This window comes from Carcharhinus amblyrhynchos, chromosome 9 (assembly GCF_965287045.1).
Source record: "Carcharhinus amblyrhynchos chromosome 9, sCarAmb.v2.hapA, whole genome shotgun sequence".
NCBI classification, from domain to species: Eukaryota; Metazoa; Chordata; class Chondrichthyes; order Carcharhiniformes; family Carcharhinidae; genus Carcharhinus; species Carcharhinus amblyrhynchos.
The window spans coordinates 84,507,225-84,534,383 of NC_137332.1; the positions used below are offsets into that span (position 1 = coordinate 84,507,225).

General features: G+C 45.0%; 1 gene segment (V, D, J or C); it reads right to left on the bottom strand.

Annotated features, from left to right (window-relative positions):
* Positions 1 to 1,783: 1,783 nt before the first annotated feature.
* LOC145348447 (Ig kappa chain V region Mem5-like) lies at positions 1,784 to 14,578 on the bottom strand. The segment is given in 4 exon segments: positions 1,784 to 2,112; positions 13,187 to 13,214; positions 14,042 to 14,343; positions 14,530 to 14,578. Coding segments are annotated over 4 exon segments (708 nt in total).
* Between the last annotated feature and the right edge of the window lie 12,581 nt (positions 14,579 to 27,159).

Below are 27,159 nucleotides of genomic sequence, written 5' to 3' on the forward strand. Positions count from 1 at the left end.
TAACACGAGTCACTAATTATCAACTGCTTTACAGATAAACATGCTTGTTCCAAGAAATTATTAATTATGTTGGGACGTTATAAAGAAAAGTGCATGTTTTGCTTTGTCATTGTGTCTACAAATGGCAGGGTTTATGATGGTTTTGTTTCATTTAAATCTGTTGTCTTTGAAGAAAGTGGGATGAAAATATTACAGTTCCATAACAGTTTGAGGACCACAGCATATTACCTTGTCCAATACCAGTATCCTGGAATGGAAAGAGTTCAAATTCCTCCCAGTGTCATAATGGGATTTGAACCCAAATCCCATTTGGGTTCCCCAGGCCTGTAACATTGTTATTGTGCTACCATCCCTCCCTGTTTCCAAACTGGCATTTTCACCAACTCAGCCTTTGTCAATGTGCTCGCCATTGCATCCTTTGATATTTATATTCTTCATCCAATTAGATTGTTCAAGACAGGTGATGATCATTGGTCCAATGATCAATGGGCACAGTTTGGAAGAGTTGGGTGTGGAGAAACAAACAGGTTGTCTCTCTGCTGGGCTGGTCTGAGAATAAACTGGCTTCATGTAAAATCAAGTTGCAGATAGTTGGGATTTGGAAAGTGCAGTTGTAAGTGTATTCTGGAATAGGTTTTTGCAGGGATGGATACAGAAGGGGGTGGGTTTGGGGGTGTGGAAGGGGGATATGGCTGGGGAGTGACACAAGGAAATGATCAGAGATGGTCTGATCTCTGATTGAAATTATGGCAGCAGTGAGACCATGTGAGATGGTAAGGTCAAGGGAAGGTGGTGAATATGCGGTGGAGGGTTTTGACTGCAATGATTTAATCACAGCAACTTCGTTTCACCCCAGAGTCAGTTTCCTTTGACCTCAGACCATATCCACATTCTGAGATATAACTCAACAGGAGATGGGTTTTGGATGTCTGCTGAGATGTGACAATCAGACTCCATTGTCTCCATAACAACAGATTAAAGATCAGAATTGTGATTGTGATGGTTTAATCCCAGCAACTTTCAGTTTCTTTTCTGTTTTCAATCTTGTCACTCAAGAGATTCCAGATCAAACTGATCATTTTCAAATGATTGATCATTGGATTTGAATCCAATCTTCTGCTGATGTGTCATTGATTGACAGTCCAACCAGCCAATCAGGACAATCACTTGGTGAAATGCAGCCAATCAGCTGATGGGGAGGTGGGACATTTCCAAAGCACTCACCAGACATATACTGAATATTCTTAATGTTTATTACCTTTTACACATTGACATTGACAGAAAAAAGACTTGAATAAACAGCCCAGCCAGAGGAAGCTGGAGAAATTCACAGGGAGAATGGAGGTTTATTAAAACACTTGTGGAGATTTTCTCAATAACATGAGAATCCTGTCCCTTTAAACAGTGACTAAAGCTTCAATTGTAACTGCAGGGTGAGCAGGAAGGAGGTCTGGTTTACTGAAGCAGATACTTCAGAGGGTCACATTATTTCTGTACAGCTGACAGTCTTCAGCATCTTCGAGAGGTTTTACTTGTTATCACAAATCCACACTGTCCCCATCAAACACTCCCAGGAAAGGAACAGCACAGGGTTAGATACAGAGTAAAGCTCCCTTAGCACCATCTCAATATCGTGCCTCAACCCCTGACCCTCAGAAGTGTCTCAGACTCAGTCCCAAGAAGGAAGAGAGTTGTAATTCAATGCTGACAGTGACCTTTGTCCTCCCAGCTCACCCCTGTTCTATTCCAAGTTGTGTCTCCTCTGTGGACTGTCTCTAACACTCTAGGCACATTCTGAACTCCTGACACTCTTGCTGAGGGGAGAGGAGAGGCTCACGTGGGTGAGGGCACAGGAGAAGCGAGCGTTGGACTCCCAGTCAGAGCCAGAGAGGGTCAGCAGGCTGCTGACGCTGTAGGTGTTGTCCGAAGCTCGCAGGTAGTTGCTGGTCTGAACCCCGTTGGAAATGGCTGCACCATCCTTCTTCCACTTCACCTCCACCTCATCAGGATAGAAGTGATCGGCAAGGCACACCAGGGTGGCAGTGCCCTTGGTCTTGACCTCCTCCGGGGAGGGGGGCAGCAGGGTCAGTGTGGGTTGTGAATTCTCACGGGCTGGAAGAGAAGAGAAGGAATTTTAATCACTGTCATTTTCAGGCTTTCAACATCCCGAATATTAACTGGGATCAAATCAATGTTAATGTTTCAACGTTGCACAATTCTGAAAATCTATTCCAGGGAACTTTTTTAACCAGTACGGAACAATCCCAAGAAGAGAAGGGGCAGTTTTGGGTAGTTTTAGGGAACAAATCTGGGTCGCTGGAAGTTGTAACGGTGGGGGAACATTTGGGTAACACTGATCATCATAAAGTTAACGATTTAGAGTCGTTATGGAAAAGAGGAAAGATCGATCAAGGGTAAAAGTTTTAAATTGGGGAAAGGCCAATTTCATTAAACTGGAATTTGCCAAAATGAACCAGAAACAGCGACTTGAAGGTAATCAGTTTCAGAGCAGTGGGAGGATATTTGAGCTGGAGATAGAAATATATTCACACAAAGCAATAGCATGGGATATTGCAAAGAGGATAACTAAGAAATGAATAGGGCTGGTTAGAAAGCAAAAAGGTAACTTGTGTGTGGAGGGGAAAGGCACAGAGATGGTTCTGAATGAACAATTTATATTAGATATTACAAATAAGAGGGACAAATCTGACATTGTATTTCAGAAGGAGAGAGATTGTGAAATAATTGATGGGTAATGTTAGTGAGAGAGGAGGTATTAATATACTTATCATTTTTGAAAGTGGAGAAATGCCCAGGCCCGGGTGAAATGTATCCCAGGATGCGAAGGGAAGCAAGGGAAGAAATAGCAGAGACTCTGACCATAATTTTCCAATCCCCTCTCTGACCACAGTTGTAGGGTGGGAGGACCAGAGAACGGGTAATGCTGTACCGCTGTTGAAAATTAGAAGCTGATGGGATCCGAGGGAAAGTGACAAAGTGGGTTTCAAAGTAGTTCAGTGTCTGGGGGTAAAGGTTTGACTTGAAACTGGTTGAATCATTTTACAATGTTACTGAAATATTTGTAAAACATTACTACAAATTCAGCACTGAAATGGTTAAAATGGAGAAATTCCCAGGGCCGGATGAAATGTATCCCAGGATACCAAGTGAAGCAAGGGAAGAAATAGCAGAGACTCTGACCATTATTTTCCAATCCTCTCTGGCTACAGGTGTGGTGTGGGTGGACTGGAGGATGGATAATGCTGTTTAAAATTAAAAGCTGATGGAATCCAAGGGAAAGTGGCACATTCGATTTCAAATTAGTTCAGTGTGTGACTTTAAAGGTTTGATTTTAAGCTGGTTAAATCATTTTACAATGTAACTGAAACATTTGGAAAGAAGGTTACTACAAATTCAGCACTGAAATGGTTAATAGTGAGAGTATTTAAAAACACAGTGTCCCTTTAACAGAATGTTAACCAATCAGGAAGCTGGAACTATTGCTCAGTCTGTCTGGGGGAAACAGGTTGAGCATCAACAAACCTCAGATCACACACAGATCAGGAGAACTTTATCCCAGAACATTGGAGCAGACTTGGATCAACACACTTCACACAGGATTCCCATGGGCTGGTGTAGAAGCTTCTAGATTTCATTTCAAACCTTACTGCCCAGCACTGGGCTGAGGTCAAGGGTGAGGCTAGAATTAGTCTCAGTGTCCAGGGGTCAGCCAGGGTCACTGCTCCGAATGACCCCATGACCCCTGGAGGGTGCGAGTGTGCGGACAATGGGCGAGGATCACGAATCCCCAAGCTCAAAGACAGAATTACATTTCTATAGCACCTGTCACCACCATCTCAGGAGTGGGATTTGAAGCATCAGTCTGTTTCTGTGGATTCTCTGCTGCTTTCAGTTCAATGAAGAGTGCAGGAGGACATGGCAGGAGCAACAACAGACAGACTGAAAAATGAGGTGTTAACCTGGTGAAGCTACAACACAGAGACTGTGTACCAAACAGCAGAAGCAGCAAGTGATAGACAGAGTTAAACCATCCCACAACCAATGGATCAGATCTAAGCTCTGCAGTCCTGTCACATCCAGCCGTGAATGGTGGTGGACAATTAAACAACTCACTGGAGGAGGAGGCACCACAAATATCCCCATCCTCAATGATGGAGGAGCCCAGCACAAAAGTCCAAAAGATAAGGCTGACAAATTTGCAACAACTTTTAGCCACAAGTGCCGAGTGGATGATCCATCTCAACCTCCTCCGGAGGTCCTGCAGACTCGTGCTCCAGAACATTCCATGCCCTTGGCCAAGCTGTTCCAGTGCAGGTACAACATTGGCATCAAGCTGGCAATGTGGGAAATTGCCTGGTTATGAATTGTCCACATAAGACAGGACAAATCCAATCTGCACAATACCCGTCCCTTCAGTCTAATCTTGATTGTTAGCAATGTGATCTGAACATATCTACAGCGATATCAAACAGCACTTACTCTGCAATAACCTGCCCATTGACCCTGACTCTGGGTTCCAGCAGGGTCACTCAGTTCCTGAGTGACCCTGTTTGCCTTGGTCCATGTTTGCCTTTGTCCATGTTTGCCTTGGTTCAAACATGGACAAAAGAGCTGAACTCCAGAGGTGAGGTGAGAGTGACTGCCCTTAACGTCTCGGCAGTATTTGACCAAGTGTGGTATCAAGGAGGCCAAGCAAAACTGGAATCGATGGGAATTAGGGAGGAAACTCTCCGCTGCTTGGAGTTACACCTGGCACAAAGGAAGACGTTTGTTGTTTGGGGTTTGACTCTACAATCTGTATTAATGAGCTGGATGAGGGGAATGAGAGGATTGTCACTAAATTTGCTGATGATAAATTTATGAGTAGAAATGCAAGTTGTGAGGAGGATACAGAGTCTGAAAAGGAATAGAGAAAGGTTCAGTGAATGGGAAAACATTGACAGATGGAGAATAATGCGGGAAAATGTGAGGTTGTCCACTTTGGAAGGAGGATAGAGCAGAATACTAGTAAACTGGAGAAATTCTATCAAGTGATCTGGGTGTCTTTGCATCCAGGAACAGCAAAAAATTAGGCAAATGGAATGTTGTTCTTCATCCCACTGAGGATGAGTTAAGAAGTAGGGATGTCTTACTACAGCTGTACAGCATGTTGGAAAGATCACACCTGGAATATTGTCAACACTTTTGGTCTCCTTAGCCAAGTAAGTATATAGTACCATTGGAAAGAGCTTAGAGAAGGTTCACGAGGCTGATTTCACCGAGTAAGGGATTGTCTTATGAGGAAAGCTTGAGCAGGTAGGGCTGATACTCATGAGAGTAGAACTGGTGGGGATGAGAATGATAGCTCATTAGGCACTGGGATCGGGAGCGAGTTGGGTGACAGGGTAGGTTTGGTTGAAAGGAAAATTATCAGGGGAAATGAGGATCCGAGTGGGCCTGGAGGGTTGGATTGCGTCTGTTTTAATGCGAGGAGTGTAATGGGTAAAACGGATGAGCTTAGGGCCTTGATGTTCGTGAGGAATTTAGATGTGGTGGCAGTGATGGAGATGTGGTTAAAGGAAGGGCAGGACTGGCAGCTGAATGTTCCTGGGTATAAGTGTTTTAGGTGTGACAGAGGAGGGTTGAAGAGAGGTGGTGGGGTGGCGTTGTTAGTAAAGGAGCACATCACAGCAGTGCAGAGGGAGGATAATATGGAGGAGTTAGGGGTCGAGTCGCTGTGGGTGGAGTTGAGGAATAGGAAGGGAGCGATTACTATGCTAGGGGTGTACTATAGGCCACCCAACAGCCCAAGGGCAGTGGAGGAAGGCGTTTGTAAAGACATTTTAGATAGGTGCAGAAAGAATAGGGTGGTTGTAGTGGGTGACTTTAATCTTCCTGGAGTGGATTGGAAGGTGCCTAGAGCTGGGGATACGGATGGGGAGGAATTTGTAAAATGTGTGCTGGAAGGGTCCTTGGAGCCCGACTAGGGAGGGGGCTATACTGGATTTAGTTTTGGGTAATGAGCCGGGGCAGGTGGTTGAGGTTGCAGTCGGAGAACTTGTGGCTATCAGTGATCACAAGTCTGTCTACTCTAGGATAAAAATGGAAAGGGATGAGTGCTGTCCGAAGGGGAGGGTGCTGAACTGGGGGAAGGCGAGCTATAGCCGGATTAGGAAGGAGCTGAAGGACACTGATTGGGAGGGGTTGTTAGCGGGCAAGTCCACGGTTGGCAAGTGGGAGGCTTTCAAGGGCAAACTGATAATGTTGCAGGAAAGACATGTGCCGGTAAAGAGGAAGGATGGGAAAGGCAGGATTAGAGAGCCCTGGATTACAGGGGATATTAAGGACTTGGTCAGGAAGAAGAGAGTGGCATATGTTAGGTCTAAACATAGGAACATAACATCAGAACATAAGAAATAGGAGCAGGAGTAGGCCATCTAGCCCTTCGAGCCTGCCCCGCCATTCAATTAGATCATGGCTGATCTGTCGCGTCTCAGTTCCACATTCCCGCCCTCTCCCCATAACCCTTAATCCCCTCTCTTATCAACCCATCAACCCACGTCTTAAAAATATTTAGCGAGGCAGCCTCCACCACTTCAACAGGCAGAGAATTCCAGAGATTCACCACCTTTTGAGTGAAGAAGTTCCTCCTCAACTCCGTCAACTGGGAACGGAGAGAGCGCTGGAGGAATATAGGGAGAGCAGGAGGGAGCTAAAAAGGGGAGTTAGAAGGGCGAAAAGGGGGCATGAAATGGCTTTGGCTGATGGGATTAAGGAAAATCCAAAGGCATTTTACTCCTTTATTAGGAACAAGAGGGTGGTTAGAGGGAAAATAGGTCCTCTTAGGGACAAAGGAGGGGAGCTATGTATCGAGTCTGAGGGAATGGGGGAGATCCTGAATGAATACTTTGTGTCGGTATTCACGAAGGAGAGGGGTTTGGTGTCTTGTAATGTCTTGGAGGGAGCTGTAGATCAGTTGAAGGAGATATCCATTACGAGGGAGGAAGTGTTAGGGTTTTTAGGTAGCATAAAAACGGATAAAGCTCCGGGGCCTGATGGCATTTATCCCAGGCTGCTTAGGGAGGTGAAAGGTGAAATTGCTGGGCCTCTGACGCAAATCTTTGTCTCTTCTTTGGACATAGGTGAGGTCCCAGAGGACTGGAGGGTAGCTAATGTGGTACCGCTGTTTAAAAAGGGCAGTAGGGATAACCCTGGTAATTATAGACCAGTGAGCTTGACATCGGTGGTAGGAAAATTATTGGAAAAAATTCTTAGGGATAGGATGTATAAGCATTTGGAACGTTGCAATCTGATTAGGGATACGCAACATGGCTTTGTTCAGGGGAGGTCTTGTCTTACGAATCTGGTAGAATTTTTTGAGGAGGTGACAAAAACGGTTGACGATGGGCGAGCCGTTGATGTGATCTATATGGATTTCAGTAAGGCGTTTGACAAAGTCCCTCACGGTAGGCTGGTAGAAAAGGTTAAAGCACATGGGATACAGGGACAGGTATCTAGATGGATTGCAAACTGGCTAGGCAACAGGAGACAGAGAGTAGTAGTGGAAGGGTCACCTTACTACCGGAAGGACGTGGAGACCCTGGAGAGAGTGCAGAGGAGGTTTACCAGGATGCTGCCTGGTATGGAAGGACTGGGGTATCAGGAAAGATTGGGTAAACTGGGGCTTTTCTCCTTAGAAAGACGGAGATTAAGGGGGGTTCTGATAGAGGTGTATAAAATAATGAAGGGTATAGATAGAGTCAACAGTGGCAGGCTTTTTCCTAGATTGGAGAAAAATATCACGAGAGGTCACGAGCTAAGGGTGAGGGGGGAGAAGTATAATTTGGATACTAGAAGGAGGTTTTTCACACAGAGGGTCGTGGGGGTATGGAATGCGCTACCAAGTAAGGTGGTGGAGGCAGGCACGCTGGACTTGTTTAAGGTTTACTTAGATAGGCACATGAGTGACACAGGGATGGAGGGTTATAGGCAACGCTTTTAAAAAGGGTCAGAGCCTCGGGACGATACTGGAAATGTAATACTACATGTTAATGTTTTGTCTCTTTTAATCCGCAGGTGTGTCGGTCCACCTTGTTGTCTAACGAGGGGCATGCACACGGTGGGTCGTGTGTGGGCTGCTCTTGGATGTTTCGAGACTGGCCTAGAACTTCACGTTGTGGTGTGCGCTTAAACCTGGACCAGCAGACGGGCACCACAACAGCTCAGTGACTATCACTGCTAGCTGTGCAGATACATGGATTTGGGCCAGTGTCTGTGGGAGTTTGCGCATTCTCCCTGTGGTTGCGTGGGTTTCCTCCGGGTGCTCCGGTTTCCTCCCACACCCCAAAGATGTGCTCTTGGGCTGATTGGTGTACCAAATTGACCCTACACTATTCTCCCCTGAATCTGGTTACAATAGTGATACCATTAGCATACACAGGGGGCAAGGTAGGTGTAGGAAAATGCTTTGTTAAGATGGCAGCACAGGTTTGTTGGACCGAAGGGCCTGTTTCCCGTGCTGGGTTGTTCTTTGTTCTTGTTATTCCACCACCTCAGCACCATCTTCACCAGGGCAATTAGGGATGGGTAATAAATGCTGGTCTGCATAGAATCACAGAAAATAGGAGATGGAGGAGGCCACTCTACTATTCTTCATGATCATGGCTGATTATCCAATCAACAGCCAGATCCTGCTTTACCTCCAAATCCTTTGATCCCATTCACCCCAAGAGCTAAATCTCCTTCTTGAAAACGTACAATATTTTGGCTTCAACTGCTTTCTGTGATAGTGAATTCCACAGGTTTACTCCTCACTGGGTGAAGAAATTTCTCCTCACCTCAGTCCTAAAAGGTTTACTCCATATCCTCAGATTGTCACCTCTGGAACCCACCACGGACAGTCCCACCATTGGGAACATCCTTCCTGCATCTGCCATTTCCAGTCCTGTTACAATTTTATAGGTTTCGAAGTGATTCCCTTCATTCATCTGAACTGCAGCGAATATGACCTTAATCAAAACAATCTCTCTTCCTACATCAGTCCATTATCCCGGGAATCAGTCTGGTAAACCTTTGCTGTGCTCCCTCTGTTGCAAGAACATCCTTCCTCAGAGAAGGAGACCAAAACTGCGAACAATATTCCCAGTGTGGCCTCACCAAGGTTCTGTATAACTGCAGCAATGATGTGGAGATGGCGGCATTGGACACCCCAGTCCAACACCGGCATCTCCATATCATGGCTACCGTCGACACTGTGGCTCCGAGTGGAGAGAATCTCCAAGGAGATTGCGCATATCGACATCTTACTGTAACTGCAATAAGACAGATACAAGGAACCATTTCCCTTAATTATAGAGACAGCACATTTTGAGAGTCTTGAGGGAAATATTTTCACCCAGAGGGTGTTGGGAATCTGGAACTCACTGCCTGAAAGGGTGGTGGAGGTGGGAACGTTCGCAACATTTAAGATACATTTAGATGAGCACTTGAAATTGCAAAGCATACAAGGCAACGGATCAAGCGCTGGAAAATGGTTAGTGTACATTTAAACTGGGCCATCTGACGGGCAACATGACAGCTCAGTGACTATCACTGTTTGCTGTGCAGACACATGGATTTGGGCCGGTGTCTGTGGGAGTTTGCACATTCTTCCCGCGATTGCGTGGGATTTCTCCGGGTGCTCCGGTTTCCTCCCACATCCCAAAAACGTGCTCTTAGGCTGATTGGTGTAACAAATTGTCCCTAAATTAGTCTTCCCTCAATCTTCTCCAATAGGTGTAGACAAAGGTCATGGGTAGAGGAGGGCACTCATAATGTTAAAATGGCGGCGTGGGCTCATTGGGCCGAAGGGCCTGTTTCCCGTGCTGTGTTGTTCTTGGTTCTTTGTTCTAGAATAGATAGGTGCATGGTGGCCAGCACAGACACGGAATCACAGAATCCCGAAAGTGCATGCAGAGTCCATTCCGTCCATCGAGTCTGCATTGACTCTTACCCATAACCCCATGTATTTAGCTCACTAATCCCCCTAACCTTTCAGAATTGTATAGGTTTCTTTGAGTTTCCCCCCTCATTCTTCTAAACTCCAGCGAATATAAACTTTAAATAATTCAATCTCTCCTCGTATATCAGTCCCACTATCGCAGAATTCAGTCTGATAAACCTGTTCTGCACTCCATGTAAAGCAAGAACATCACTCCTCAGATAAGGAGAACGAAACTGTGCACAATATTCCCAGTGTGACCTCACCAAGGCTCTGTATAACTGCAACAATACAGAATTGTGAAGATGTGGAAACATGGACACTGAAACATAGATGATAGGAACAGGAGGAGGCCATTTGGCCCTTTGAGCCGGCTCCACCTTTCATTACGATCATGGCTGATCATCCAACTCAATAACCTAATTCTGCTTTTTCCCCATAACTTTTGATCCCATTCACCCCAAGTGCCATATCCAGTCACCTCCTGAATACATTCAATGTTTTGGCATCAACTACTTCCTATGGTAATGAATTCCACAGGCTCATCACTTTTTGGGTGAAGAAATGTCTCCTCACCTCCCTCCTAAATGGTCTACCCTGAATCCTCAGGCTGCGACTGGTTCTGGACTCTCTAACCATCGGGAACATTCTCCCCGTATCTATCCTGTCCAGACCTGTTAGAATTTTATAAGCCTCTATGAGATACCCCCTCATTTGCCTGGACTCCAGCGAAAATAATCCTAACCTCATCAATCTCTCCTCACACATCAGTCCAACCATCCCCAGAATTAGCCTGCCCTTCCTCGAGAGCAAGAACATCCTTCCTCAGAAATGGAGACCAAAACTGTGCACAATACTCGAGGTGTGGCTCACCAAGGCCCTGTATGTTTGCAACAACACATTTCTGCTCCTGTACTCGAAACTTCTCGCAATGAAGGCCAACGTGCCATTTGCCTTCTTTACTGTCTACTGTACCTGCATCCTTACCGACAGTGATTGGTGCACAAAGACACCCAGGTCCCGCTGCACACTCCCCTCTATCAATTTACAGTCATAGAGACATAAAGTAGATACAAAGAAATTTTTCCCCTTTTAGCAGAAGATTCAATAACTGGGGGGCAACGGATTTAATTGTAGAAGCAGAAGAGTTTGAGGGATTGGAGGAACACCTTTTCACCCAGAGGATGGGTGGGAATCTGGAACTCATTGCCTGAAAGGGTGGTAGAGGCAGGAGTTCATTCAAGTAGCATTTAGATAAGCACTTGAAATTCCAAAGCATACAAGGCTACGGACCAAGTGCTGGAAAATGGGAAGAGAATAGGTCAGTGCTTGATGACCAGCAGAGAACAGATGGGCTGAAGGGCCTCTTTGTGTTCTGTAAAGCTCTATGACACGATGACTGACCCAAGATGGCCGAGAATGTAAAGTGACCACCTTCTGGAAAATTCCGATGTGGATTATATTTGACTGACCAGACCCGAGAGAAGATGGAATATCACACCTGAAAGGTGTCAGGGACTTCTTCAAACAGGAAACAGAAATGCAGGTGGAAAAAATGCCTAAAACTGAACTTTAATCTCCTGTGGTTACGGAGACAATGGAGACTGATTGTCACATCTCAGCAGAATCCAAAACCCATCTCCTGTTGAGTTATATCCCAGAATGTGGAAATGGTCTGAGTTCAAAGTAAACTGACTCTGGGTGAAAGACATGTTTGTTTGTTACCTTTCAGGAAACAACAGGGAAATGGGTTAAAAATCCAACTGTATCCCTGAGCTGTGTGTACTGGTGCTGGGGTGACAGAATGTGACTGAGACAGAAACAAGGAGACACAGCCCAGTCACCCCAGCAAAAGACAAACAGACAAAGGATTTCTCTGTGTCACTGGGGGAAAGTTCAGCAGATGTCACCATCTAAAGGACAGTGATCCAACAACCCTGCAGAACCCAGAGTCAAAAGTCTGACAACACCAGGTTTTAGTCCAACCTATTTATTTGATAATAGACTCACAAGGTTTCGGGGTTAGTCCCTTCGTATTATATTATTCACCTGACGAAGGGGCTAACCCCGAAAGCTTGTGAGTCTATTATCAAATAAATAGGTTGGACTAAAACCTGGTGTTGTCAGAATTTTTACTGTGTTTACGCCAGTCCAACGCCGGCATACCTACATCAGAACCCAGAGTCTCCAAACTAACTGCTAAAATACCAAAGACAGCTCGACCGGAATCACTTAACTTAGTGGCTGCAACATCCCACCCTCCACACTCACTGACAAGACAAAGACAGATTTATATTTTTAAACTTCTATCTGGACTTTTAACTTTTCATTTCGAGTCAGTGCATGACTGTGTGCGTTTCACATGTTTACTATTTTCTCAGCTATTTAGTAACTAATGAACTTATTCAAGAAAACCTGGTTAAAATAACTCTTAAAAAATTAAAAGAGGCGCCACGTAGATATAGTGATTAGCAATGCTGCCATTACTCCTCACCCAGAGGAAAACAAAATTGGAATCCCATTCAGGAAGTTAACAAATGAGGGACCCTGTCTGAGGACTGGTCACAACATGTACACAGCAAGATCCCACACACAGCAATGAGAACAATCAGCATTTTCAGTGATGTTGGACCCGGGATAAATATTGCATTGAACTCATCCCAAAGAGAAAGTAACAGAGAGTCTCCCCAAAAGCCTGGAACACTGAAGCCACTGGATTGCGAGCCCTGCTGTGGCTGTTTGTCATCAGAACTTCAGCAAGAGATAAGCAGGGAGTGGAGAGAGCAGAGTGAAAGCTGGGGCAGGTGGCACCTCGGTGTCTGACTGTGCTGCTGCTGTGATCAGTTATATCAGAGAGTGAGACAGAGAGTTCAACTTCACATCAAACTCTGCCTGTGTGTGTCACACTGAGACTGACAGGAGTCTAGAGAATGATTTCACTCCATGCTGCAGGAATGTGAACACAGTCTGCAAACGTCCAGATCTCCTCCACACGGTGGGTAAAAGCTGCTTACTTATATCTTGCTGCTTAAAGGGGGGAATGGAAGGAAAGAAATACAGCTGGACTCCCTGTTCTACACAGTGTTCTTCAATCAACCATTTCATTGACTGCAGCTTCCTCACTAACACCTTCAACTCTTCAGTATTTGTGTTTGAGAAAGTTTCAGCATTGAAAGGGTTAATAACGGAGGATTGGGCTTTACTTACTCAGTCTGAGTTTGGTTCCTTTACCGAACTTAAAGCACACTGACAGCTTCCAGTGGAGGAGCTGTACAAAAACCTCTGTCTCTGACTCACTCACTCACTCATCTTTTTCTTTCACTTTTTCTCTCTCACTCTTTCTCTCTCTCTGTTTCTCTCAATATCTCTGTGTTTTGTTGGGAGAGTTGAGAATTCTAATTTGAGATGATAAATCTTTCAGCTGCTCTTCATATGTGGACATGGAGAGTAAGAGGGAAACTCGAGGCCTTCAGCGAGCGGTGGACACCACAGGGACTGGAGTGTGTAGTGGACAGTGCAAATAATTTGTTCAGTTTCCTTTCTTGTGTTCATTAAATATTATATAAAACTGTGGGATGTGTCAGTACAGGAGGTGGGACTGTGTGTCCATTATTATATATTATATAAAACTGTGGGATGTGTCAGTACAGGAGGTGGGACTGTGTGTCCATTATTATATATTATATCAAACTGTGGGATGTGTCAGTACAGGAGGTGGTGCTGTGTGTCCATTATTATATATTATATAAAACTGTGGGATGTGTCAGTACAGGAGGTGGTGCTGTGTGTCCATTATTATATATTATATAAAACTGTGGGATGTGTCAGTACAGGAGGTGGGACTGTGTGTCCATTATTATATATTATATAAAACTGTGGGATGTGTCAGTACAGGAGGTGGGACTGTGTGTCTATTATTATATATGATATAAAACTGTGGGATGTGTCAGTACAGGAGGTGGGACTGTGTGTCCATTATTATATATTATATAAAACTGTGGGATGTGTCAGTACAGGAGGTGGGACTGTGTGTATTAGGGTTTTTGTAAGGCTCTGTATCACTGTGTAGGGTTTGCTGTTATGTTGCTGACAGTAATAATCAGCGACATCCTCATTCTGAACATTGCTGATTGTCAGGGTGAATGTGTTGGATTGGTAACTGCCGGTGAATCGGTCGGATACTCCTGTGAATCGATCGCTTCCAGAATAGATCAGCAGAGCCGGTTTCTGTCCTTCTCGCTGTTGGTACCAAGCAACATAGCGACTGACAGATTGACTGGCCGTACAGGTGATGATGGCGGTCTGGCCCAGGCTCACTGACAGCACCAGGGGAGACTGGGTCATGATGATTTCTCCACTGATACCTGAGGGGTAATAGAGAAACAGAGTGAAGTAAGAACTGTCACAGAAAGAGGCTGTACAATGAGATATTGTTGGAGACACTGACTGTTCCTCTCCTTTCAGCATTTTCCCTTCAATCACAAGTCAGGAGAATTGGATTGAAATGGAGAGCAGGGAAATATTCAAGGTGGAAGGAGAGAGATTTGTACCTGCGATGCAGAATGCCAGAGGCCAGAGCAGCTGGATGGCTGAAATCATGGTGTGTGCTCGTGTCCCTGTGCCTGGTTACTGATAAACTCTCCCTTCACTGGGCTCTGCTTTATAAAGCTGCAGCCTGTGAGAGTCTCACTGCCTGTTCCTCAGTTTGTAAATGGTCTGACGCAGAGAAACCACGTCAGCACCTGTCACTTCCTCTTCTTCTCTCTTCCACCCTCTCTGCCTCTCTCACTCTATCGATATTTTGCCGTCGCTCGCCGTCTCTTTCACTCACTCTCTCTCCCTCTCAATATCTGCCCCTCAGTCTCTGCCCCTCATCTCTGCCTCTCACATTCCCACAGTTTCTGTCTCTCTCAGTCTCTGTATCTCTCAGTCTTTCAACATCTGCCCCTCAGTTACTGTCTCTAGCAGTCTCTCGACATCTGTCCCTAGGTCTCTTTCTCTCACTCTCCATATATTTGTCTCTCAGTCTCAGTCTCGCTCAGTCCCTCCATATGTACGCGTCAGTGTCTGCCCCTCACTCTCTCTCCGTCTGTCTCCCTGTCTTTCTCTCTCTCCTCTGCTGTCTTTCCCTACCACTCTTTCTGTCTCTCTTCCTCCCTCACTTTCTTTCTCAGTTGTCCCTCTGTCTATTCATTTCCTCAGAAGAGGCACCATCCTCCCGGTATCCACTCCGTCAGTCCCCTCACAATCTGATATGTTTCAATAAGATCACCTCTCATTCTTCTAAACTCCAATGGGTTCAGGCCCAACCTGTCCAACTTTTCTTCATGAGGTAACCCCTCACCCCAGGAATGTGTCGGGTGATTCTTCTCTGAACTGTTTCTAACACAATGATATCCTTTTTCAAATAAGGAGACCTAAACTGTACACAGTATTCCAGATGTGGTTTCACTGAGACCCTGTACAGCTGCAGTAAAACTTCCCTATTTTTAGATTCCATTCTCCTTGTAATAAACACCAACATTCCATTTGTTTTCCTAATCACTTGCTGGAGCTGCAGACTAACTTGTTGTGATTGATGTCCCAGGACAGCCAGATCCCTCTGTAGCACCGAGTTGTACAATCTCTCTCCATTTCAATAGTTTACTGCTTTTCTATTCTTCCTGCCAAAGTGGACACCTTCACATTTACCCAGGTTGTACTGCAAATGTTTAGCCACTCACTTCCTCTGTCCCTATCTGTTTGCAGACTCTCTACCTCCTCTTGATTACTTACTTTTCCCACCTATCTTAGTGTCACTGGGACATTAGTTCCATTCATTCCCTTCATCCAAGTCATTGATATGGATTGTGAATAGTTGTGGTCCCAGCACTGATTGTTCCAGAACTCCACTAATTACAGCTCCCCAACCCCAAAACAATCATTTATCCCCTCTTTCTGGTTTCTGTGAACTAACCAATCCTCTATCAATGCTAATATGTTACCCACACACCATCAGCTCATATCTTTTGTCATAACATTTGATCTTTTTAAAGTTTTATTTATTTATTAGTTACAAGTGAGCTTACATTAACACTGCAATGAAGTTACTGTGAAAATCCCTTAGTTGCCACACTGCGCTCAGAGGGAGAATTTAACATGGCCAATGCACTTAACCAGCATGTCTTTGGATTGTGGGAGGAAACCAGAGCACCCAGAGGAGACCCACGCAGATACGGGGAGAAACATACAAACTCCACACAGACAGTGACCCAAACCAGGAATCGAACCTGGGTCCCTGGCACAGTGAGGCATCAGTGCTAACCACCGTGCCACCGAACTTTAAACTTTAAACTTTAAAATATATAAATAAACACCCTCCAATAGGGACCAGTATACATTAGAGTCACACAAGTGTTGTTCCAACAATCCCCCTGACCTCACTGACCTATCACCCCTGACTTTGTGAGAACATAAGAAATAGGAGCAGGAGTAGGCCATCTAGCTCCTCGAGTCTGCCCCGCCATTCAATAAGATCATGGCTGATCTGATAGTGGTTCAGTTCCACTTACCCGCCTTCTCCCCATAATCCTTAATTCCCTTCTTGATCAGGAATCTATCTACCTGTGACTTAAACATATTCAACGAGGTAGCCTCCACTGCTTCAATGGGAAGAGAATTCCAGAGACTCACTACCCTCTGAGAGAAGAAGTTCCTCCTCAACTCTGTTCTAAACTGACTCCCCCTTATTTTGAGGCTATGTCCTCTAGTTCTTGTTACCTTTCTAAGTGGACAGAATCTCTCTACGTCTACCCTATCCAGCCCCTTCATCATCTTATATGTCTCTATAAGGTCACCCCTCAGCCTTCTAAACTCCAATGAGTACAGGCCCAATCTACTCAATCTCTCCTCATAAACTAACCCCCTCATCACCAGGATCAACCTGATGAACCTTCTCTGTACTCCCTCCAAGGCCAATATATCCTTTCGCAAATAAGGGGACCAGAATTGCACACAGTACTTCACTGTGCTCCAGTTCCCTCCATGGTGTCACCCCTCCCTAACTCTGCGTCCTGCTGTACATTCTCATTCCTTAGCTCACCTTCCATCTTCTGATTCTGCTCTCCTGCCCATCGCTGCTTCCTTCATCCCACCATTGACAGCAGAACCTTCAGACACCCAGGCCCTGCACCCTGATCTCGCATTCTTAATCCCTCCTCCTCTGCATGTCTCTCACCCCATCAAACTCCATCCTTTCACTCAAGCCTCTCTCTTCCTAAAGACCCCCAGCCCTTCCTCCTATTCCTCTGACTGCAACTCTGAAACACCTTTAGCTGTGTTGTACGATGAGGTGCTATATAAATTCAGATTCTTTGTGGATTTTGGGGGAAGCAGAATTGGCCACAGTGGTGAAGGTTCCTACAGTCAAATATCCTGCTGACAGGATTCAGATTTCAACACACACAATGGGGCATCGAGTAATATAGGAATTTTTTTTAAGTTTATTTGTTTGTGGGGGGTGTGTGTCAGTGGCTATGTTAACATTTATTACCATTTCTTAATTGTCCTTGAGGGGGTGGTGGTGGTGAGCTGCCTTCTTGAACCGCAGCAGACCATTTGGTGTAGGTATACCCTCAGTGCTGTTAGGGAGGGAGTCCCAGGACTTTTACCCAGCAGCAGTGAAGGAGCGGTGATATATTTCCAAATCAGGATGTTGACTGACTTGGAGGGGAACCTCCAGGTGATGGTGTTCCCCGGGACCTGCTGCTTTTGCCTTTACAGATGAACTGGTCAGTGGTTTCGAAGGTGCTGCCTCAGGAAACTTGGTGAATTCATGCAGGGCATCTTGTAGATAGTACACACGGCTGCCAATGTTTGAAGGTGGTGGAATGTTTGTGGAAGGGGTGCCAATCAGCTGGGGCTGCTCTGTTCTGGATGATGGCAGTTTTCTTGAGAGTTCTTGGAACCGCATTCTTCCAGGCAAGTGGAAAGTATTCCATCACACAACTAACTTGTGCATTGTAGCTGGTGGACAGGCTTTGGGGAGTTAGGAGGTGGGTTACTCTTCACAGTATTCCCCTCTACTGACCTATTGTTGTACCATAGTATTTATATGACTCGTCCAGTTAAATTTCTAGTCAATCGTAACCACCAGAATGTTTAAAGTGGAGGATTTCGTGAGGTAATGCCATTGAATGTCAAGGGGAGATGTTAAAATTCTCTTTTGTTGGAGATAGTCATTGCTTGGCACTTCTGTGGTATTATTGTTATTTGCCAGTTGTCAGCCCAAGTCTGGATATTGTCCAGGTCTTGCTGCATTTGGATATGGACTGCTTCAATATCTGAGGAGTTGTGAACGGTGCTGAACATTGTGCAATCATTGGCGAACATCCCCACTTCTGACCTTATGATGGAGGGAAGGTTATTGATGAAGCAGCTGAAGATTCTTGAGTCTAGGACACTGAGGAATTTGCGCAGTGATGTCCTGGGGCAATCTCTGATTGAAATCCTATAACCACAACCACCTTCCTTTGTGCTGGCTATGACTTCAACCAGCAGACACTTTGCCCCCGATTCCCTTTGATTCCAACTGGGGCTCCTTAGAAAAATAGAAACATAGAAAAACTACAGCACACTACAGGCCCTTCGGCCCACAAAGCTGTGCCGAACATGTCCCTACCTTAGAGATTACTAGGCTTACCTATAACCCTCTATCTTACAAAGTTCCATGTAGTTATCTAAAAGTCTCTTAAAAGACCCTATCGAATCCGCCTCCACCACCGTTGCCGGCAGCCCATTCCATGCGCCAACCACTCTCTGAGTGAAAAACTTACCCCTGACATCTCCCCTGTACCTACTCCCCAGCACCTTAAACCTGTGTCCTCTTGTGGCAATCATTTCAGCCCTGGGAAAAAGCCTCTGACTGTCCATTCGATCAATACCTCTCAACATCTTATCCACCTCTATCAGGTCACCCCTCATCCTTCATCTCTCCAAGGAGAAAAGGCCAAGCTCCCTCAACCTATCCTCATAAGGCATGCTTCCCAATCCAGGCAACATCCTTGTAAATCTCCTCTGCACCCTTTCTGTAGCTTCCACATCCTTCCTGTAATGAGGCAACATCGAGGGCCGAAGGGCCTGTACTACGCTGTAATGTTCTATGTTCTACGTCCAGAACTGAGACACCTTGATGCCACGTTTACTCAAATGCTGCCTTGATGTTAAGGGCAGTCTCTCTCACCTCACCTCTGGAGCTCAGCTCTTTTGTCCATGTTTGAAACAAAACTGTAATGAGGTCAGGAGCTGAGTGACCCTGGCAGAACACAAACTGAGTGTCAGTGAGCAGGTTATTGCTGAGTAAATGCTGCTTGATAGAACTGTCAACATTTTCAATCACTTTACTGATGATTGAGAGTGGATTGATGGGGCGGTAAGAGGCCAGAATAGATTTGTCCTGGTTTTTGATATACAGGACATACCTGGGCAATTTTCCACATTGCCGGATAAATGCCAGTTTTGTATCTGTACTGGAACAGCTTGGCTGGGGACGCGGACACTCCTGGAGCACAGGTCTTCAGGCCTATTGCTGGAATATTGTCAGGACCCAGAGTCTCTGCTGTACCCGGTCACAAATGTATCAGCTTTATCTTTTGCACTGATGTGCTGAGCTCCTCCGGAATTAAGGATGGGGATATTTGTGGAGCCTCCTCCTCCTTGTTTAATTGTCCACCACCATTCACGTCTGGACATGGACTGCAGAGCTTTGATCTGATCCATTGGCTGTGGGATGGTTTAACTCTGTCTATCGCTTGCTGTTTGACACACAGTCTCTGTGTTGTAGCTTCACCAGGTTAACACCTCATTTTTCAGTATATCTGCAGTTGCTCCTGCCATGTCCTCCTGCACTCTTCATTGAACCAGGGTTGATCCCCTGGCTTGGTGGTAATGGTAGAGTGGGGGATATGCTGGGCCATGAGGTTACAGATTGTGGTTGAGTACAATTCTGCTGCTGCTGATGGCCCACAGTGCCTCATGGATGCCCAGTTTTGAGTTGCTTGATCTGTTTGAAATCTATCCCATTTAACACGGTGGTAGTGCCACACAACATGATGGAGGGTATCCTCAATGTGAAGATGGGATTTTATCTCCACAAGGACTGTGCGGTGGTCACTCCCACTGATACTGCCATGGACAGATCCATCTGTAACAGGCAGGTTGGTGAGGATGAGGTCAAGTATGTTTCTCCCTCTTGTTGGTTCCCTCCCCACCTGCCGCAGTCCCAGTCTAGCAGCGATGTCCTTTAGGACCCAGCCAGCTCGGTGTGTGGTGGTGCTACTGAGTAACTCTTGGTGATGGACATTGAATTCCCCACCCAGAGTACATTCTGTGTCCTTACCACCCTCAGTGCTTCCTCCAAGTGGTGTTCAACATGGAGGAGAACTGATTCATCAGCTGAGGGGGGGACGGTCTGTGGTAACCAGAGGAGGTTTCCTTGTCCGTGTTTGACACGGTACCGAGGGACTACATGGAGTCTGGAATGTTGTTGAGGATTCCCAGGATAACTCCCTCCTGACTGTATCCCACTGTGCCTTCTGTGCTGGGAGATTGGAGGTAGTGAACACGGTTCACCATTTTCTCCCGTCTCAGTAACAAACATCCAGCTGCTCTGAGCTCCTTCTTTCACTTCCTCTGTTGGTTACGTTTCAATCTTCCGATCTGACAGTCTTTGCAGTTATTTTTGACACTGGGGATTTGTGCTGTGGTCTGAATCTCTAACAATAACTGTCCAATCAGTGAAAAGAACAGCAGCTCAGAGCAGTCAGGACTGAGGAGCCAGGCTCACTGGGAAACACATTGGGAAGATCAAAGCCATGGTCTTCATCTCCCGAGACAAACTCCATCCCTCCCCCTGAGCACTGTCTGCTGCTCAACCAGACTCTCTACAACATGAGCAGTGACAGGCAGGGACTGAGGAAATGGGAGTTTCGGCTGTTTAGATTGTCCCTGTCGGTGGAAGTCTTGAAGATTCCTCCCACCCCCTCCACTGCGAGTGTTTTTTTTGTTTCAAGTCCGAAAGTTTAATGTTGTTCAGATAATTGCTATTCGAATGGAAATATACATCTCTTTCTATTTGTGTGTGTTTGTGTACAATAAAGAATTTGTGTGTGTGAGCTTTCATGTCTTTCCTTCCCTAATTTCTCATTTGTGTGTGAAGTTTCAGCAATTTGAAGCTTCACAATGTGGATAATGAGTTGGATTCAAGGACAATATAATGAAACAAAGCAAAGTTTGAAGTTATGAGGTTTGAGTTGAGATTTCTGTCCAAAAAGCAGAGTTTGATTGTTCTGTAAAGATATACCAGCTTTTCCCTGTGTTGAAAATGAATCGCTTTGTAGCAGCCTCTTGCAGACAAACACAGAGTGAACTCTTTGCAACAACAGCTTAAACTTTCAGATTGCTGAATCCATTCCCCTGAGCAGAATGGACCTTGTGTTTTTATTTCCAGAGAACCTCAAATGGAACAAGATTGGCAGCAGCATTGAGACTCGGAGAATTCACCAGGCTGATACCGGAGATGTGGGGGTTAGCTTATGAAGAGAGATGGAATAGACTGGGCCTGTACTCTTTAGAGTTTAGAAGGCTGAGGGGAGATCTTATAGAGACTAACAAGATAATGAAGGGGCTGGATAGGGTAGAGGTAGAGAGATTCTTTCCATTTAGAAAGGAAAACAGAACTAGAGGGCACAGCCTCAAAACAAGAGGGGCAGTTTAGATCGGAGTTGAAGAGGAACTTCTTCACTCAAAGGGTGGTGAATCTCTGGAATTCCCTGCCCATTGAACTAGTGGAGGCTACTTCGTTGAATTTATTTAAGTCACGGGTAGATAGATTTCTAATAGACAAGGGAATTAAGGGTTATGGGGAGAAAGCGGGAAAGGGGAACTGATCCACTTCAGATCAGCCATGATCTTATTGAATGGCGGGGCAGGCTCGAAGGGCTAGATGGCCTACTCCGGCTCCTATTTCTTATGTTCTTATGAATTGATCCAAAGATTTTTATTCCCACCGCATAGTCATGGCTTAGAACCAGGCGGCACAGTGGTTAACACTGCTTCCTCACAACTCCAGGGACGTGGGTTTGATTCCCGGCTTGTGTCACTGTGGAGTTTGCACATTCGCCCCGTATCTGCGTGGGTTTTCTCCAGATGCTCCGGTTGCCTCTCACAGTCAAAGATGTGTGGGTTAGGTTGGTTGGCCATGCTAAATTTTACCCCTTAGTGTCCCGGGATGTGGAGGTTCAAGAGATTAGTGGGGTAAATATGTGGGGTTCTGGGGATAGGGCCTGGGATGGGATTGTTGTCGGTGTAAATTTGATGGGCCAAATGGACTCCTTCTGCACGATAGGGATTCTGTGGAAAATGATTTAACCCCTTCAGGACCATTGTTATTTTATGCCTGGGGACAGGAGATCTGATATGGACACACTGAACAATGAGAATCAGTTCTTTTAGCAAGTGACCTTTGAAAAACGACAATGTTATCTAAGATAAAGAATATGTGTTGATAAAAACATGGCACTTTCAATCTGGATACAAAGTCACACACATCAGGAAGAGGGAGTTTCAATTTTGATCGTGGCAACTATAATTTGAAGATTTGAGCTTTGGGTCCTGATAATGTTCTCAACAGGAAATGTTTATTTTAGAAGATTTAACAACAATTGACACAAATCCAAATGCTGAAAGCTTCTGTGCTGAATGAAGAGTTTAAAATCTGTTTGTCTCTTCCCAAAATATAAACCCAAAAGTTTGATGTTTGTCAGAATTGCAACTTGTAGCAGAGTTAAAGAAGGCAGGTCAACAACAAAACTATTCAGATCTGGAATCATTTAAAAATCACCAGCAACAATCTCCAGAGTTACTTTCAAGAGAATAGAATGTTGTTTGAGAGAAAGAAGAGAAAGAAACAAAACATGTTAATGTCTCGAATCAAATAGAAAGGCCTGATTTCTATTTTAAAAATATTTTGAGTCTAGGCCTGAGGCCTGTTGCTGCCACTAACTTTTATAATTTTGTATTTAACATTTTATTTCTGCTCTACTTTGATTTGTAAGATTTGAACTCATTTTGTGTTTTCTCACTTGATCCACATTGATCTTAACCCAGCTGTGATTGTGCTCTGATTCATTCAGAAGAAGAATCAGGGTAAGCTGTTTCTCCAGACTGTGTTTTCTCTCTGTACTGACCACACAGCTGTTGTTTAGACTCGATCTTTTGTTTCTCCAGTTTCTCAAGCTAGAATATTAAAGGAAGTTGTTTCTTGTTCATTACAGGTACTGTTCTACCGCATTCTGTGAGCCTTGGACTACAGACCAAATCGCTGAGGAATTTTATCTGGTGTGTTCACCTGAAGCATCAGAAGATGACGTTTAATTGATGGACATAACAGCTGATTGATGACAGATGTGAAGATACCATCAAGAGCTCCGTCAACAAGTTGAATATTACGAAAGCTGCTTAACATTGAGGTCCCTGTGGGAAGAGCTGAGATTTATTTTGGGACAGACAGTGTCACAGTCTTCACAAGACTGGAATGGAACCAGAAATCCAGATTAAAGAGACATTGTTTCAGAGACTCAGTGCTGCAGCCAAGGTGGAATAGTCACCCAGGGACAACAGCAGGAAGGGTTTGAAATGGAAATGTTATAAAAACATTATTTATTAGTGAAACCAGAGCACTCGGAGGAAACCCATGCAGACACAGGGAGAACATGCAGACTCTGCACAGACAGTGACCCAAGCCGGGATTCGAACCCTGGTCCCTGGAGCTGTGAGGCATCAGTACTAATCACTATGCCACTATGCCACCCCTTAAGTGACTGACTGTTGTGCTCACCCATTGGGGTTACTGAGCCACTTGAGAATGTGTGTACCCAGGGAAGGGTAAAGTGTGCACCAATTCTGGGGGAGTTGTTGTGGATCAGAGCAAATTGGATTATTGTTTGTGTTCAAACAAACACAAGACATAAGACTATAAGACATACGAGCAGAATTCGGCCACTCGGCCCATTGAGTTTGCTCCACCATTCTATCATGGCTGATATTTTTCTTATCCCCATTTTCATGCCTTTTCCCCATAATCCCTGATCCCCTTAATAATCAAGAACCTATCTATCAGTGTCTTAAAGACACTCAATGACCTGGCCTCCACAGCCTTCTACGGCAAAGAGTTCCACAGATTCACCACTCTCTGGCTGAAAACATTCCTCCTTATCTCTGTTTTCAAAGATCATCCCTTTAGCCTGAGATCGTGCTCTCTGGTTCTGGTTTTCCCTACCAGTGGAAACATCCTCTCCATGTCCACTCTATCCAAGCCTCGCAGTGTCCTGTAAGTTTCAATAAGATCCCCCCGCTCATCCTTCTAAACTCCAGTGAGTACAGACCGAGAGTCCTCAATCGTTCCTCATAGACAAGCTCTTCATTGCACGGATCACTCTTGTGAACCTCGTCTGGAGCCTTTTACAAGGCCAACACATCCTTCCTTCGATATGGGGCACAACATTGCTCACAATATTGCAAATGGGGTCTGATCAGAGCCTTATACAGCCTCAGAAGTACACTCCTGCTCTTGTATTCAAACCCTCTCGATATGAATGCCAACATTGTATTTTCCTTCCTAATTGTCGATAGAACTTGCACGTAACCTTAAGAGAACCTTGAACAATGATTCCCAAGTCCCTTTGTGTTTCTGATTTCCTAAGCATTTTCCCATTTAGAAAATACTCTATGCCTCCGATTGTCTTCTATTCTTCAGATATATACAAGGTGCTTTCTCCTTTCAATAAAGTTATCTTTCTTCCTTTTCATACACATTATCTTTCTTATATATTTTATCAATTATCATTGTCATATTATCATTATTCAATAAAATGGTTGTTTTAACACAATCCTTGTCCCAGTCGTTCATTCCTGTTACGTCCAGAGTTCACTTCTGAACCTCAGTGAGACTCTGAAAGGAACTCTCACCGCTCCTTACATGAAAACACTTTATTGGACTGTAAAGTCCCTCCAGACAAACTGAACCAGATAAGTTACTAACTATTGTCTGTGTAAAAGGTTCTGAGCAAATGATTCAGGGTCAGAGATAGAGTTTGGGAAAAAGGACACAACACACAAACTATTGAAGAAAACTGAATTTAATAATCTGGCCATTAGCTGTGACATTGGAACCAGACAGGGGGAGATAAACAAAGATCCAGAGTGAGAGACCTCCCCACCCCACCAACCTTCTTTGACATGAAATGGTTAAAAGGGCCTAAAGCGTAAGAAAACAGTTTTTTAAACAATCGAGGCAATAGAGAAACTGACTTTAAGAGAATCTTCAGATGATCGTGGCCAGAAGGAATAAAAAACTGAAAGTAAAATGAGAAGGAATCTGTGTTTGAGACAATCGGAGGGTCTGGGAAAGTCACATTTCCCAACATTTGACTACAAGTTGGGTTCAGGTAAAGGGAGAGCTGGACAAAGGATGGGTGGGTGTATTAGTGAGCGTATTAATCAGCTACACAAAGTAGGAATACAGGATTAACGCCATGATGACAGGCAGAGCTGGGAGTGAAGATACTGGGCCATTGAAAGAGACGAGAAGAAGCTACATTGTAGAGTTGTGTAGACAGCTTCAGGAATTGAGGTCTGAGTTCACACAGCAGCAGGAGGAACGAGAAAGAACTGAGGGGGAGCGACTCCCCCAGGACATGCCAGAGTGAGGGATAAGGTCATGGTTAAAGGAGTACCAGAACACTCGAGATTTATCCTCCAATGATGGCAAGGACCAGGATGCTCCAATGGGAGCCTGAAGGTGAGTGACAATTTAACCAGTCTTGTCCTCAACTGATTGGCTGTTGGGACAACAGAAAAGTGACCACACTTGTGCCCCCTCAGCCTCTAGTTTGAAAAATAACTCTCTACAACGACCCTCTGGCTCCTGTGAAGAAGTAGAGATGCCAGCGTTGGACTGGGGTAAACACAGTAAGAAGTCTCACAACACCAGGTTTAAGTCCAACCAATTTATTTGATAGTAATCCCACAAGCTTTTGGAAACGGTGTTCCTTTGTCAGGTGTGTGGAAGGTTCTGATCAGAGAAAGGCATATAAAGTCACACACAGTTTATAGAATACTGATTAGAATGCAAGTCTTTGCAGCTCACCAGCTATTCAAGTCTTAAAGATGCAGCCTTCACGACACACGACAACGCAGAGCCGCTGAGCAGAGACTGATAGCCATGTTCTGCACACATGAGGACGGCCTCAACCGGGATCTGGGGTTCATATCACACTATCTGTAACCCCCATGACTTGCCTGGGTTTGTAAAATGTCACTTACTGTCCCATCTAGAGACAATACACATCTCTTTAACCTATGCTAATATGATCTCCACTCATATTGTCTGCATCTTTAATGATCAATGACAGACATACAACATATCAGGGGCAGAGGAATAGAAATTCAAATTCCCGGCAGTGGAAACGAGAGCAGGGAGGATCCCGGGAATATCTGGTCCAGGGCTGGAATAGAACCCTGTTAATGAGAATATGAGAATGTGATACTGAATCACAGAATTACATCATCTGCCCCTGGAATACCCTGAAACCCATCAGTAACAATTCTGCAATTGTGTTTCCCTTAAACTTCTTTAAGAGGCTTTCATGACAGTCCAAACCTCCCCTACACACTGCTGCATTCTCACACAAGATTACTTTCTCTCTCACAGAACCCCTACAGTGCAGAAGGAGACCGATCAGCCCATTGACAACAATCCCATCCACCCCCTATCCCCATAAATCCATTTATTTAACCTACTAATCCCTCTAACCTACATATGTTGGGACACAAATAGTCAATTTAGCTTGGCCAATCAACCTAACATGCACATCTTTGGATTGTGGGAGGAAACTGGAGTACCCGGGGGAAACCCATGCAGACACTGGGAGAACGTGCAAACTCCACACAGACAGTCACGGGAAGCTGGAATTGAATGGAGTTCCCTGGCACTGTGAGGCATCATTGCTAACTACTGTACCATCGTCCACCCGAGTCATTTATTTCACACACTAACACAGGGAATGCTGGAAAATCTCAGCAAGTCTGACAGCATCTGTGGAGGGAGAGAGCAGAGCCAACGTTTTGAGTCTTGAAGGGGAGTG